The sequence below is a fragment of the Microtus pennsylvanicus genome, chromosome 3 (genome assembly GCF_037038515.1).
Source record: "Microtus pennsylvanicus isolate mMicPen1 chromosome 3, mMicPen1.hap1, whole genome shotgun sequence".
NCBI lineage: Eukaryota > Metazoa > Chordata > Mammalia > Rodentia > Cricetidae > Microtus > Microtus pennsylvanicus.
This window is the reverse complement of record NC_134581.1, coordinates 120,275,207-120,290,561: the sequence shown is the minus strand read 5'-3', so window position 1 is coordinate 120,290,561 and position 15,355 is coordinate 120,275,207. Positions and strand designations below refer to the sequence as shown.

Here is a 15,355-nt window from a genome sequence, read left to right as displayed (position 1 = left end):
TAGTGTGCGGGAAGAGCAGAAACAAAGGAGGCTGTCTCCTTCAACAAGGAAGTAAACGTCCCTCACAAAGCATGCCAAGGGACCAGCACCCAAGTATACGACATGTGTAGCCACAAAATCTGGGTGACAGTGTGATCTGCTGAAATCTGATTTGGGCTTCGTTCCCTAATCACCAGAATGACCTACAAAATCTTGAAAAGAAACAGTTCTGAGAGACATGGTTGAAAGCGATCCCTTGGGTTTCTGTTAAGTTAGTGTCAAATTTACAGGGCTTCCAGAGGTCTCGCTCGCTGTGACTGCAGCTTCAGAATGGAGGATTATATCGTGGATTTTTCTCCCTTCTGAAAAATCCGATTAAATATCATTTGATGAGAATAGCTAGTAACATATCCTCCAACAGGAAACTAAATAAGCCTGTGGTGTCCTTTGGCTCTGTCTTGCTTCCCCTCTGACCTGCCACATCCTTTTAGCTTGTCCCTCACTGCTGGAGACTAGGGTATCTTGAGGGTAAGTCAGGGATTTGCAAGATATGACACTAAGTGGCTAGAGGCCATCTGCAATGCTGGGAAGCCATTCCTTCCAAAATGCAACCTCTCTCTCTCAACCACTCAAAGAAGTACTCTGAGGTAGTTTTTGTTAGCAAAATTTCCCCTCTGGGGGAAAAAAAAATCAAGCCTCTGTTTGTGCTACATATACAAGTCGAACACCTTGGCAATATTTTATCATCTGAACCACACTGGAGGGGGGAAAAGATGAGCAGTTTATAGGGCTCTTTTTAAAGTTAGTTCTCCAAGTCTCCTAGGGAATATTTATAATATTACAGTTTTACAAATGATTACCATGCAAGTTACCATAATAGTCACCATACCAGGGAAATTAGCAACAAACCCAGTCCATGATGAAAACCCAACTTCTACCAGACAGATAAGAGCCATCATCAAAGGAGCATTTTCCCCCAGGTCATGGAGGTCAAATGAGAGGCAAATCTGTCTACTGTTGTTAATCAAAGGGTAACGGCCCCAAGGTTATTAGAAAACAGTAACTTGAAAGAAATAATTCCCTAGTGATGCCGAATAGTGGAGCCGCCCACCGGCAAAGTGGGCTATAACTTGTCAGATTAAAAAGGTTGTGGGGCTTACACAGACAAAGTGTTAGAAGAACATGTGCTAGTGTAGAAGGCTGTGCAAGGGCTTGGCGCTTGTGACTACTTGTGCCCAGTAAGTAGGAAGATAATCACAAAAGTGAACAAACCCTCAAGTGGGAAGACGTGGGAAATTAGTAGTCAGAAAAAAATTGGGTATTTCCACTCTTAAATCTGCATTCCATCCATTAACACTCTGAGAAATTACTTGTCCAAAATTAAATTCTCTGCTTTTAACAGACTTGCTAAGTTTTAATCTAGTGCTACTTAGTTTGTGCGTATTTGGAACTCTGTCCTGCTTGAGACGGCACAAGACACCAGTTGACTGGCCGGCACCTAGCAGGATTAATTTTGTTTAACCAAAACTCAAGTAGCACCAAGCAAGTAAGTGCTTCCCGGCATAGGGAAGAATCCCGTCTTTCATAGAAAAGCTTTGCGATTATTCCTGCTGCTGCTGAGACGAAGATCCACACCTATTGCTAAGGACTGCAGCTCTCCGGGTCCACATTCTACTGAGTGCAAGTCTATGGGTGTGAAGTGTTTCAGAACACTGGTGTGCTCTTTGCTTACATTTGGTCTGTGGCCACTCTCACACCAGAACTGCAGAGTTGAGCAGCTATAACAGGAAACGCTGGACATACTCATCGTATACTGATAATAAATGCTGATAATGGGACAGCTGAACTCCAACAATTGCACTAATAGCAGGCGAATTTTTAGAGTATATCTTAAAGATGTCTTATACATACAGATAAATCTTCTCTTAAACACAATGTACGATTTTGGACTACTGCACTTATATTTTAGTAGAGGGGTGCGCTTGACCCCCAGAACAGCAAACCCATTTTCTAACAGTTAACTTCCTTACCTGGTGGTTCAACACCATGTGAACCCCATGCGTCCGAATATCTGTGGAAAACTCCCCCAGGAAGTCCAGAATGTCCTCGACGGTGGCAGCATAGGGAAGACCTCGCAGACGAATACAGTCTCTTACATTTGTGGGGGGCACAAACTGCTGAGGTAGTACCGGGATCATGGGAGGGTTTGGAAGTGGAATTAGAGGGGCTGAAGAGAATCGATTCAGCACCTATATAAAAGGCAAAACACAAGGGACTTAGAGTCTTGCTGCTCCTAACCCATCCTCCATAGCACCACTAACCTCACCAAGAATCCTTTTAGACCTGCAGGCCCTAGTGAGTGTGTTATCAGCTGTATGGCACACTGTAGAATACAGAAGGTCCTCAGTCAAATCTTCAAAGGGGTAAGGATGCAGTGGGGTATATGCATGGATCCACAACACAACTATTATAAAATATGACTGTTTCTCAGGATCCTTTGGGTGATTGATAAGGGCAAGGAAGTTTGAGAAGCCCTGATGAGGGGCTCATGCATCTCCTCCTGGACAGCGCAACGCTCACTTCTGCCAAAATACATGAAGTAAATTGATGAGCGGAACTACACGATCCCAGCCCTCAGGAAGCAGATGCAGAAGGGCTGCCCATTAATTTAAGGCTGGTCTGCTGTATATAGCGATTTTTAAGCCAGCCAGCACTACATAGTGAGATACTGGCTTTAAAAAAATAAATACAGTAAAGTAAATCAAGGCACACACTCCATATAATACAATGTACTCTCATTAGGCAGTGTCTATCTGGGTAAACATATTTAAAAAGCTAGACATATTGCAAGATGTGGACTTTTGTGGTAATTTATTCAATTTCATTTCACTAAGTACATTTAACATATAGTCATCCCTTAATATTATCTTCACAGCCCAACTCTGAACTCTACTAATACAGTAAAGAGAATGGCCTCAGGAACCACCTTGTCAGTTTGAAAATGTTTTGTTAACTTCTTTCTCACATCTATGTGATTTCTATTTGGGAATCCACCCTCCCGGGACAGCCTGCACGCACCTGCTGCACTTCCGCTGCCGTGCTCCGGAAGAGCTCTATGTATCTTTTACCCAACAAGTCCTTGTGCTTCCGCAGGGCGTTCTGAGCGTATTCCTCACAGGCGAAGAGCACAAAGGCGTCTCCCGTCGGCCTACCATCCGGATAGGTGACGAAGAGGATGCCTTCCTTTCCCCCGGTGATGGGGCAATGCTGTCCGAAGAAGGCGACTACCTCCTCCGCGGTGGCGGTGAAAGGGAGCCCCCGCATGCGGACGATGACCTGATTTTCCTTGGAGAGGAACTGGGCTACCTCATTGGATGTCCCTAGAGAAAATGGGTATTAGAACACACAGGGAGAAAGAGTTAAGATAGCAATATGACCAAATTTAGAATGGCAAAATTCTCAACACCGTGTGTAAGATGCTAGGAAGCAGAGCCGGTACCTTACCATCAGGAGGCACTCTACCACCGAGCCTCCTCCGAGGCCTCTGGCAATGTTCTGAATTTACAGTTAAGATTCGCACCACCACTAGATTCATAATGATAATATCCTAGGACTCAGGAGTCCCTGCAGATTTGAATCTTCCCACAGCACTTTTCTAAAGCATCCCTCTTATCTTCGGAAGCTGGCCACACAAACCAGTGTACACCCGTTTGTTCTTCTCAGAGAGTGTCATGGCACTGACAGACACACAGGTCCTGGGAGGGGATGGAGCTCAGTACTAGACTCTGTGCCTAGTACGTGTCTTTGAGCTCCATGTCCAGCTATACAACAACAAAGGCACAAGCCCTCGATCCAGAACACCGATGTGGCATCTTAGCTATCCTGTCTACCAGGGCATGACTTTATTTACGTTTATCTATGCCTTAGTGTCCACATCTGCGAAATTAACTCCGCAAACTAGGAGAATGAATTAGGATAATAAAATGCATTGTGTTTATAATTGCTTCATTACCTCTAATTAAGAAACTTTCATAGAGAATAATGAAAATGCAAATGCCCAGTTCCCACATTCACCAACTCTGCTCCAAGTGCAGCACGGGACAGCAGTGCATGTGAAAGCATGCCCTGAAATGCAACACCTGCAGCTCCCGCTACCACCACGTCCTCTCAACAGACAACACTGGTCACACTAGGCAGACAATGAAACCCAGTTCATCTGTACCAGTCTGGAGTGTTTACCATCCAAGTCCAGGGCACAGACGAACACAGCAACTCCAAATACACCATCTATGCCCAGTCCATGTCAAACAATGCTGTGAACTTCAGACACTTGAAGAAAAGTCAAGTCTTAAACTCTGAAGCCTTAGGATTTAGCCAAAGAAAGTAGCAGAAAAGAAACATACTAGAAAATCGGAGGAAAAGAATCCTTTTGTAGAAAGTCTGACAACCGAAAAGATTTACTACTGCTGCATAACACAGGGCTTTACATTTAAAGGGAAGTCACCCTAGCATAAACTGGCACCTTGTCACAATCTATTGATGGCTTCAGTTCAGAGACCCACCCTAAAGAATAGTACAAACATAAAACTTTACAGCATACTTAAAAATAATCTCCAGGAGTTCCGCAGGGATGTACAAAGACATGGTATACGAGCCGGGTGGCAGTGGCATAGGGGCACATGCCTTTAATTCCAGCACCCAGGAGGCAGAGGCAGGCAGATCTCTGAGTTTGAGGCCAGCCTGGTCTACAAAGGGAACTCCAGGACTCCCTGGAGTTCTACAACAGCTAGTTCCAGGACAGGCTCCAAGGCCACAGAAAAACCCAGTCTCAAAGAACAAAAAAACCTAAAAGTGATTTTTTTTTTATTCCTCTATTCTTATTTCTGTGAATACCACATATCTAAAAATACTAAACCGGACCTGATGACCTAAGTTCAATCCTCAGAGCTCACATAAAGGTAGAAGGAGAGAAAGAACCAAATCCAGACAATTATCCCCCCAAATTCAAGAAACTACCATGGTCTTGAGCACCGATGAGTTCAATAACTGAGAGAAAAATCTAGAAATAGACTTGTAATAGCCTCAGGCACTGCAGGCAGCTGTTTCCAACAGTTCAGAAACATTTCTCTCAAGAACTACCTTTCTCTCTGTTGTAACTGTACGTGAGTGCCCCTTTCACCTGAATATGGTCTCATTCTCAATGGCTATTTAGACATAGTAGATTTGCTCAGGCCTTAGGGCAAACGTTACAGTCCATTAAATTCACCAGCAGTATGGGAAAATTCTTCTCCCTATTTATAAACCAACCTCCAGGTTTTACTAGGAAAGAACCATTTATGGTCACAGGAATCCACTTGCAGTGTGTGTGCAAAACCTCAGGTTATCAATGAAGTATGTACTACGTAAGAGCAACCCACCTCCAGCAATCTTAAGAAAATCTTCACCCGTTGCTTTGTAAACCTAAGAAAATAAAGAGACATTATGAAACCATTTCTAAACCACCCATCACACGTTAGCAGTCAAGTGCAGAGGTCAGGGTGTTGGGCTGTGACGCGTACCTCGATGTACCGGTTCCCCATGTGATGCTTGTGCCTCTGCAGGGCTAGATCTCTGTGCTCCTCACTTACAAACCTAACCAGTGCTTCTCCGTTCCTCCTTCCCTGAGCATTCAGACAGAGGGCCGCACCTCCCCTTTGAAGGAAACAAAACAGGGCAGGAAGGGGGTGAGGACAAACGACAGAAGACCCGCTACTCCTCTGGGGTGAGGTGAAACAAAGAAAAACCAACTTGGCGATATTGAGTCCTTTGAAGAACCTGGCGATGTCTTGATCTGAAGACTGCCAGGGCAAGCCTCGAGCCCTCACGACTGTGTTGTCGTCAATGAGCTCCATCTTGCTGCTGCGAACCAAACACAACGTCATGTAGCATAGTTGATGCAAAACAGGCTGCGTGGTGACAGAGGAGACCTGTTTCCCTTTGAGACCAGACTGACTTGCAGGTCCAACTTCTCTGGACCCTCACAACCTGTCTGGAAATGGCACAAAAATCTGCCCTGTCGCCGGGCGGTGGTGGCGCACGCCTTTAATCCCAGCACTTGGGAGGCAGAGGCAGGCGGATCTCTGTGAGTTTGAGACCAGCCTGGTCTACAAGAGCTAGTTCCAGGACAGGCTCCAAACCACAGAGAAACCCTGTCTCGAAAAAACAAAAAAAAAAATCTGCCGTGTCACTACAGAAAGATGGCTGTCTGTAGGTCCAGTATAGCTAGCTCATCTAGGAAAATGTCTATCAGCTGCGTAGCTCCTGGTCCGCCATGCACTCAAAATCATCTCAGATCAGTTTACAGGAAGCAACTTCTTTCCAACCCCTTACGGCCTGACCTAGAAGGAAGAAGGTTTCTTTCTTTGTTTGAAGACAGCCCTTCAATAAATCATCCTGACTGACCTTGAACTTGAGAACTTCCTACCTCAGTCTAAGATTCCTAGCCTGAGACACCATACTGATGAGGTCAAGCAGGGTTGGGGCTTTAATTTTTTTTCACAGGTATCAAGCACACGGGTGGGAGTTAAATCCAGCCTGGCAGCAAGGATGGGAACAGAGCTACAATTAACCCACGCCGGGAGTGTGAGGGCAGAGGACGGTGTAAGTGTCTCCGTCGGCAAAGGGGAGTGCCAGGCAACACAAGGTGTTTATGGAAACACTTGGGAGTCTCCACACCTTGGTGAGTCACATGAAAGGCGTCCACAATATATTTTGACCTTTTGAAGGTCTGTCTCCCATCCATATTTTCACTAATCCTAGGACATTTTCCTACTGAGTCTCTTTCTCTACAACAAACTTCAGTGCTAAGGTCTCTCTGACAGTAAAACGGGCAGTTTCTGGTTATCACCAGGTGTCAGACAGTCTCACGACAGTGACTGACTAGTATAGCCACATCTACCTATGATCACTGAGATACCATTCCGGACTCCTCCCTAGATGTCTGCTGTGATACAGTAGCTACTATAGTACATAGGTAACTTAGCCCAGGAACATTAAAACCCTTTAAAGATCCACTGTCATTTATGTGTATGTATGTGTGCCTACATGAATTTATGTGCACCATGTGCAGAGGCCAGACAGCATTTAATCCCTTGGAAATGGAGTTACTGTGAACTGCCTGGTGTGGACTCTGGGAACCAAACCTCAGGTCCTCAACAAGAGCAGTAAGAACCCCTAAGTGATGACCATCATCTTTCCAATCGCTCCACAACTTCCAAATCCTATTATTTTTCTTTGGAAAGGTTAGACAGACATGAAGACTAACGTGAAGAATCATATATTAAACAGTATATGCCTAAGCCAAAAGTAATTAAATATACCAACACTTCTAATTTTTTTAAATCTTCTTTTCTTTCTTCTCTCTTTTTTTCTTTTTTTGCGACAGAGTATCTCTGTGTAACAGCCTTGGCTGTTCTGGAACTCCTTCTGGCCTCAAACTCACAGAGATCCTCCTGCCTCTGCCTCTCGAGTGCTGGGATAAGGTGTGTGCCACCAGCACTCGGCATCAAATTTTAACCTCAGCCTACAAGCTTGCTTTAAGTAATAGATTACTTGACAATAAAAATGGTAACTGACTGGAAGGTTTAAAACCATGAGTAAGAACAAGTCTAAGGTTCAAGGGAAGAGTAGACAACCACTCACCATGTACCACTTTCAAATTTGTAGTTTACTCTTTCTGGATCTGAAAACCTGTGATCTGAAAATGAGAAAGCACAGTCGTTATCCTGGCTATGGACGGCAAAGCTGGACAAAGCGATCAGAGCCCGGCGCTGCAAGATCAATCACTATGGTGATACTCACTGTAAGGCTCTGAGATCATGGCTAAAATTATGTTCCCCATATCTTCAACTTGAGAGGCTCCGTATCGGGAGACAGAGTCATTCTTCTCAAAGTTTAGACCTGGGGGGCTGTTAAGGAAACATCTGGAGAAGTAAAGGCAGATTACTACTAGGCAGAGGTTACCCTGAAAGCCAGGGAAGTTCCTCAGGACACTTAGCATGACTGATTCTGAGCAGCCAGGACTCACCCGAAGTCCTCATATCTCCCTCTCTGCAGTCTTGCGGAAAAAATCCAAATCACCCCATCCAACAAATGCACGAGAACTGTGTGCGCTCTGGGTCAAATCATAAAGCAACCAAGTTAATTCGAATTCTTTATCATTACCCATACAAGGCAATGACCAGGTAACCTGAAGATAAGGCTGTCAGTCAAGACCAGGTCTAAACTTTGCAGTCTACACTTGACAACACCAGTGGCACAATTCCCATGCTTTTACCTAGAACGTCCCTTCCAGAATACTCACAGACCCCTATGGGATAGCCTATCTTCAGCTGCACTCCACAAAACCCAAATGCTTTCACAGCAGATTTTAGGAATAATCCAAGCACTCAGAACCAGCAACGTCATGTGTGTTTTGACACGGTGACCCTCAATGCTGCCCAGGCTGGTCAGGACTCAAAGGCTCAAGCAATCCTTCTATTTCAGCCTCAGTGTGTCGAGAATGTAGGTACACACCACGACCAACCCTAACGCTCCTTGATCACACCAGGATATTTTCTGGGTTAACCAGGGCTTGTCTCCCACATTTTGTACTATGTGTAAATCACAACTATTTTTTTTAAAAAATATTTAAGTATTTTTAAAATTTATATTGTATTTTAATTACTTTTTGTGTGTGGTCTTTGCCTCTAAAAACTGGCATTCGATGTGTGCTTATGCCACAACCCACGCGTGGCAATTGAAGGCGGGTCCCGACACAGCAGCAGTCCTAGCTGCTGGGCCATCTCACAGGTCCAGAATACATTCTTAAAGACTTATTTAATGTGCTCTGGTGTTTTGCCTATATATACCCTGTGTGAGGGAGTCCATTCCCCTAGAGCTGGAGTTAAGACAGTTGTGAGCTGCCACGTGGGTGCTGGGAACTGAACCCAGGGCCTCTGGAAGAACAGCCACTGCTCTTAACCACCAAGCCTTCTCTGCAGCCCAGACTACGGTTTTAGCAGGAATCAAAGATGATACTGTGGGAACTGCACCTGTTGACACCATCCTGTCCCCTAGCTGATAGTGTTCAAAGCTTAAAAAGTATTTGTAAAAAAGAACTAAAGATGAGATCCCTCATGGACTACTTAGGGAAAAGTAGAATCCAAAAGTCAATCAGTCGAGACCACAGTACTTCTTTCCCATCTGTTCCAAGTCTTTCCCCACCCCTCAGCCTCCCCTTCCTCTCAGTAGAGACAGTTCCCAAGAAACGACTTAACCCGCTAAACTCCAGCTCATCTGTAAAGCCAAGGCTGTGACAACCTCACCTTCTGGGGTCTGTGTGAAGACAAAGATAAAAAGACACAAAGTAGACATTTAATAACAGCATGTTGCCCTCTGTCTACACTGTAGTTAAGACACGAAAACAGAGAAACAACAGCGGGTCCTGGGAGCAGGGAGAACACCTGAACACTGTAGGCAAGAGAGTCCTGGGTGTAAAACTCCTCCCCAAGCCTGCTGGGAACGACAGATGCTAGCACCCCAGCTGCTTCTGCACAGAGCTGTGGCCGTCACCGGGCTGTGGCGCGTCTCTCTCTGGTAGGCCCATCAAGTAACTACATGGCCACTTTCATCACATACAAAGAAGGTCTCCGACAAGAGATGGAGCCTCAGTTTTTTGTTTCACATACAGGTTTGAGAGTTCTTTTTTGTTCTGTTTATTTGAGACAAACCTCACTGTGCAGTCCAGCTGAGATGGAACTTGCCTGGAGACCGTGCTAGCCTTGAACTCACGATGACTCCGCTTCCTGAGGGCTGAGACTAAAAAGACATGAGCCACCACGTCCAACCAGGTTTGAGATTTTCTAATCCTACTTCTAGTGATTTTAGTCTTCCTTTTCATAAACAAATCAAATATACACCAATAAATAATTCTCTAGAAGCCGTGTGTGAGTTTGAGACCAGCCTGGTCTATACAGCAAGTTTCAGAACAGCTAGGACTACAAAGAGACCCTGTCATAAAAAAAAAAAAAAAAAAAAAAAGGAAAAAAGGGCTGAAGGGGGGAGGGGAACAGAGAAAAATGTAGAGCTCAATAAATACCAATTATCAATTAAAAAAAAAACCTAGATACAGAACATAACAAATCATAACCAAACTATTTAAAGGATCCCCACCCAAACAGGCATAGCCAAATAATACACATACGTATGCATCTGTTTACAGAGGCAGAAGCAAAGGCAATTAAAACACACCTTGCCATCATCCACCTCCTTTTCTCTTCACAACATTCCATCAGGTAGGAGAGCAACACCCACAAAAGACAGACCTAGGATTTGGAGATGTTCTCCAACTGTTCCTCTACGGTATGGAATGGGACTGGATCTGAATCCAGCCACACTTTGTATGTAATGGACTGGATCCTAATACAGCCACACTTTGCTGGACACACATACCTGCTCTAGACTAAAACGCTTCACTGACTTTGTTTTACCTTGAGCAATACTTTTGAGAAAAAAAATTAAATTTATAAGTCAAGGAGAGGAGATCAAAAATAAAAACAAAGAGTCTCTTTCCCTGTTGAAATCGATTGGCAGCTAAAGAATCATTTTTACTAAATTCTCATTTTCATTAAGAATACGTCACTGGTGGAGAAAGGGGTACACTCATCCATTGCTGGTGGGAATGCAAACTTGTGCAACCACTTTGGAAAGCAGTGTGGCAGTTTCTCAGGAAATTCGGGATCAACTTACCCCTGGACCCAGCAATACCATTCTTGGGAATATACCCAAGAGAGGCCCTATCATACAACAAAAGTATATGCTCAACTATGTTCATAGCAGCATTGTTTGTAATAGCCAGAACCTGGAAACAACCTAGATGCCCTTCAATGGAAGAATGGATGAAGAAAGTATGGAATATATACATATTAGAGAACTACTCAGCAGTAAAAAACAAGGGCTTCTTGAATTTTGCATACAAATGGATGGAAATAGAAAACACTATCCTGAGTGAGGTAAGCCAGACCCAAAAAGAGGAACATGGGATGTACTCACTCATATTTGGTTTCTAGCCATAAACCAAGGACATTGAGCCTATAATTAGTGATCCTAGAGAAGCTAAATAAGGAGAACCCAAAGAAAAACATATAGGCATCCTCCTGAATATTAACCTTCATCAGGCGATGAAAAGAGACAGAGACAGAGACCCACACTGGAACACCGGACATAAATCTCAAGGTCCAAATCAGGAGCAGAAGGAGAGAGAGCACGAGCAAGGAACTCAGGACCACGAGGGGTGCACCCACACAATGAGACAATGGGGATGTTCTATTGGGAATTCACCAAGGCCAGCTGGCTTGGGTCTGAAAAAGCCTGGGATAAAACCGGACTCTCTGAGCATAGCGGACAATGAGGACTACTGAGAACTCAAGAACAATGGCAATGGGTTTCTGATTCTACTGCACGTACTGGCTTTGTGGGAGCCTAGGCAGTTTGGATGCTCAACTTACTAGACCTGGATGGAGGTGGGGGTTCCTTGGACTTCCCACAGGGCAGGGAACCCTGATTGCTTTTCGGGCTGGGGGGGGGACTTAGTTGGGGGAGGGGGAGGGAAATGGGAGGCGGTGGCGGGGAAGAGACAGAAATCTTTAATAAATAAATAAATTTAAAAAAAAAAAGAATACCTCACTGGCGTTTGGCTAATATGGCTCTATATAATACATCCCAACATATTTCCCTTTGTGCCACCACAGAGACCGGCGGCTGGAAGCTGTAACAACTTTTACAAGCCACTGGACCTGCTCCATGCCCAGATCACCTCTTTACACGTGTCTATCCCATACGCACCTCTTCAATCTGCTCGCTCCATTTCCTTACCAAAATCCAAACACAAACAACCAAGGGAGGGCTTCCCTTCTTGTCTTCTGCACACTAGGAAACACACATCTGCTGAGTTACATACCTGACTCTAGGTGAGTTTGGGGATTCTTTTTATTTTTTGATGATTTCTTTTTTATTTTTTATGTGCACTGGTGTTTTGCTTACATGTATGTCTGTGTGAAGGTGCTGGATCCCCTCAATCTTGAGTTATAGAGAGTTGTGAGCGGCCGTGTAGGTGCTGGGACTTGAACCCTGGTCCTCTGGAAGAGCAGTCAGCGCTCTTAACTGCTGAGCCATCTCTCCAGCTTGGGTTTTTCTAATGCTTTAGCACCAATACTTTCTTCCACCAAGGCCTATTATATTTTCAATTACTTGCTTCACGTCACATCTTGAGAGAAGGTGAGATGAGCCTGTGCCTCTTGATCTCCTGCAGGGCTGGTCACGGGAGTGACTCACTATGCCCTCAGGCGGCCGCAACAGCACAGACAGGCTCAGCCAGATTTACAAACCAGAAATGCCAAGAGGGAAGGAAGAATCAGGCTAGGACGGTGGGAACAAAAAACCCTACGTTTCAAACTATACTGAACAGAGTGTCCATCCACAGAGAAGCTGGAGCAGTAGATGAGGTTCAGCACCGTCGGTGAAACGGCCTGAAGGTTTAGCTCCTTTAAGCCCATCTATACTGGCTGACTAAACTCACAGTCTTTCCTGATACCACTGTAAAATACAAGTAGGAGCCACAGCAGGAAAACTTCTTACATCAGAAACATGCAGGAAAAGAACTTAAAGTCTTAGTTTAACACCAATTACTCTTTCCAAGGGGGGGGGGGGCGACAAAGATCTCTACCTACCAAATCCCACTTTCTGGAGATATTAGCTTAATGAAGGGCCAAGTAATGGAATTTCAAACAAACCTGACGAGTTGGATATACCCTAGAAGTAGTGAGATGAAGGTAGGCACTGGGCAACAGAAGTGAATGTGGCAGCTTCCATCTGTGATCTCAGTGACGTGGAAAGGTACAAATGCAGGCTCATGAGTGTGAAGCTACTCTAGTACCACAGTGGAACAGCATCTCAACAAAACCAAGAGAAAACAGGTATATTTAAGAGTTGGAGCGTATGCAAGACTGGCACAGTGCTTGCCTGGTTTAGTCTTCAGCATTGAAATAACCAGAACATAAATAAAAGAATTTTTGTTCTTGGTTTATTTTTTAGCTAGATCTCATGTAGCCCAGGCCATTCCAGAACAAACTATCTAGAGCAGGCCAGCCATAGCTCCTCAGTGACCCGCTCTGCTTTAATGTTTTCCTTCATTCACGAGTACACTTTGTTTGGATCAAATCCACCCCCAAGCTCACCACGCTCGACTCCTCCTCTGCCCTCCATTCCCTTCCCAACTTCATGATCTCCCTGTGTCTCTCACATGTAAACATGTATACTCTTGATCTCGTGTATGTGTATCTATGTAGGCATATGTATATAAATAAACCTGTGGGTACAATTAGTGTTGCTAAGGGCCTTCTAAAACAATTATCTGGGAACTCTCAAACTGCTTATTTTTTGTAACAGGTTCTCATTCACATCTAACTATGTAGCAGAGGATGACCCTGAACACCAGGCTTTCCTGCCCCACTTCCCTTGTGCTGGACTTATTGATGTGTGCCCGTCCATAAACATTTGGCTTACACCGTACTAAGAGTGGACATCATATATCAAACCCAGGGTTTCCTGGGTGGTAGGCAAGCACTCTACCAAATGAACTACATCAAAAGCAAAATATACTTCTAGAGCTGATAAGTCACACAGAGTTACTCTGTGTGCCAGCTGGACAAGCAGTCACTTCTAGTGCTTAACTCACGCCGACCACAAGCCAATGCTAACTGGACTTGTGCTGTGCCGATGTGATGTCAAAGGTAATTCCGTCTCCCTCCAGCTGACAAGGCCAACTATCTGAGCACATCTCAACTACACACTGGAAAGTTTGATCATTTTCATATAGAGAGATACCTATAAGAAAGTCAGTGCTGTCCCCCGCATCTTTTAAGGTGGGAAGTAGTTTGTGCAATTGCAATGGTCCAGTTCAACTCACCATAAAAACCTCATGTAAGATTGAGCCATAAGCTGGGCAGTGGTGGTACACGCCTTTAATTCCAGCAGTTAGGAAGCAGAGGTAGGAGGATCTCTGTGATTTTGAGACCAGCTTGGTCTACAGAGAGTTTCAGGACAGCCAGGGCTATACAAAGAAACTCTGTCTCAAAAACAAAGCAAAAACAAAAAAAACAACAAAAAAGTCATAATCACCCAGTATTTACAAAATGAAAAGACAACATGACCATTTACCTTGAACTAATATGTACCTAAAATGAAGTTTTCAAAGCTATCTAGCAATGTCACATGAGGTTCAAAAACTTTAACCGTAAAACAGTTCAGACAAGATTTTAAATGAATAAGGAAGTCCATTTTGAAGTTGTTGGCAGCTGTTTTACCTCTTTTCATATACCCAATAACTTGGGAGGAAACAGTCACACTGGCCAGGCACGACACTGTTGGCGACAGGCACCATGGTACTATTCTTTCCAAGCCTTTCCTACGTTAATATAGAGAAACCGAGGCTGACAAATGCCAACAATTTAACTCTCATACGTGAGACTCCGGAGTTCATGGATTCAAGCACAACATTGTGTCATTTTTTGATTGCTTTTCCTGGAGTCTGTCTTGGAACTCGTTCTGTAGACCAGGCTGGCCTGCCTCTGCCTCCTGGGTGCTGGGATTAAAGGTGTGTGCCACCATGGCCCAGACAGCTATTTTAGTAAATGAATAAAAACATCTATACAAATGGCTCTATAAATCATCAAAAGTCTCCCAAACAAAAAAACCCCAGGACCAGATGGTTTCAGCTCAGAATTCTACAAGACTTTCAAAGAGGAACTAATACCAATACTCCTCAAATTATTCCACACAATAGAAACAGAGGGAACATTGTTAAACTCTTTTTATGAGGCTACAATTACCCTGATACCCAAACCACAGAAAGACAATACTAAGAAAGAGAATTACAGACCAATCTCACTCATGAACATTGATGCAAAAATGCTAAATAAAATACTAGCAAATCGATTCCAAGAACACATCAGAACCATCATCCACCATGACCAAGTCAGCTTCATCCCACAGATGCAGGGATGGTTCAACATATGAAAATCTGTCAATGTTAATCCACCATATAAACAAGCTGAAAAATAAAAACCACATGATCCTCTCATTTGATGCCAAAAAAGCATTTGACAAAATATAACATCCCTTCATGATAAAGGTCTTGGAGAGAGCAGGGATACAACGAACATACCTAAACATAATTAAGGCAATATATAAGAAGCCAACAGCTAATATCAAACTAAATGGAGAGAAACTCCCAGTGATTCCACTGAAATCAGGAAAAAGACAAGGTTGTTCACCCTCTTCATATCTATTCAATATAGTT

At 44.0% G+C, this 15,355-nt stretch overlaps 1 protein-coding gene across 6 annotated transcripts in view; it reads right to left on the bottom strand.

The window, feature by feature from the left end:
- Positions 1-15,355, bottom strand: part of Esrp1 (epithelial splicing regulatory protein 1) — a 55,997-nt gene that overhangs the window by 27,001 nt on the left and 13,641 nt on the right. For 5 of the 6 annotated variants that reach the window (XM_075966968.1, XM_075966970.1, XM_075966969.1 and 2 more), the window contains exons 5-11: positions 7,819-7,917; positions 7,660-7,714; positions 5,767-5,877; positions 5,538-5,670; positions 5,397-5,439; positions 3,058-3,359; positions 2,010-2,228 (exon numbers count right to left, since the gene is read on the bottom strand). In XM_075966968.1, the coding sequence (XP_075823083.1) occupies positions 2,010-2,228; positions 3,058-3,359; positions 5,397-5,439; positions 5,538-5,670; positions 5,767-5,877; positions 7,660-7,714; positions 7,819-7,917 (962 nt within the window). Of the gene's footprint in view, positions 1-2,009; positions 2,229-3,057; positions 3,360-5,396; positions 5,440-5,537; positions 5,671-5,766; positions 5,878-7,659; positions 7,715-7,818; positions 7,941-9,728; positions 9,906-15,355 lie in introns of those variants that run through there. The other variant, XM_075966974.1, reaches the window with a different exon arrangement.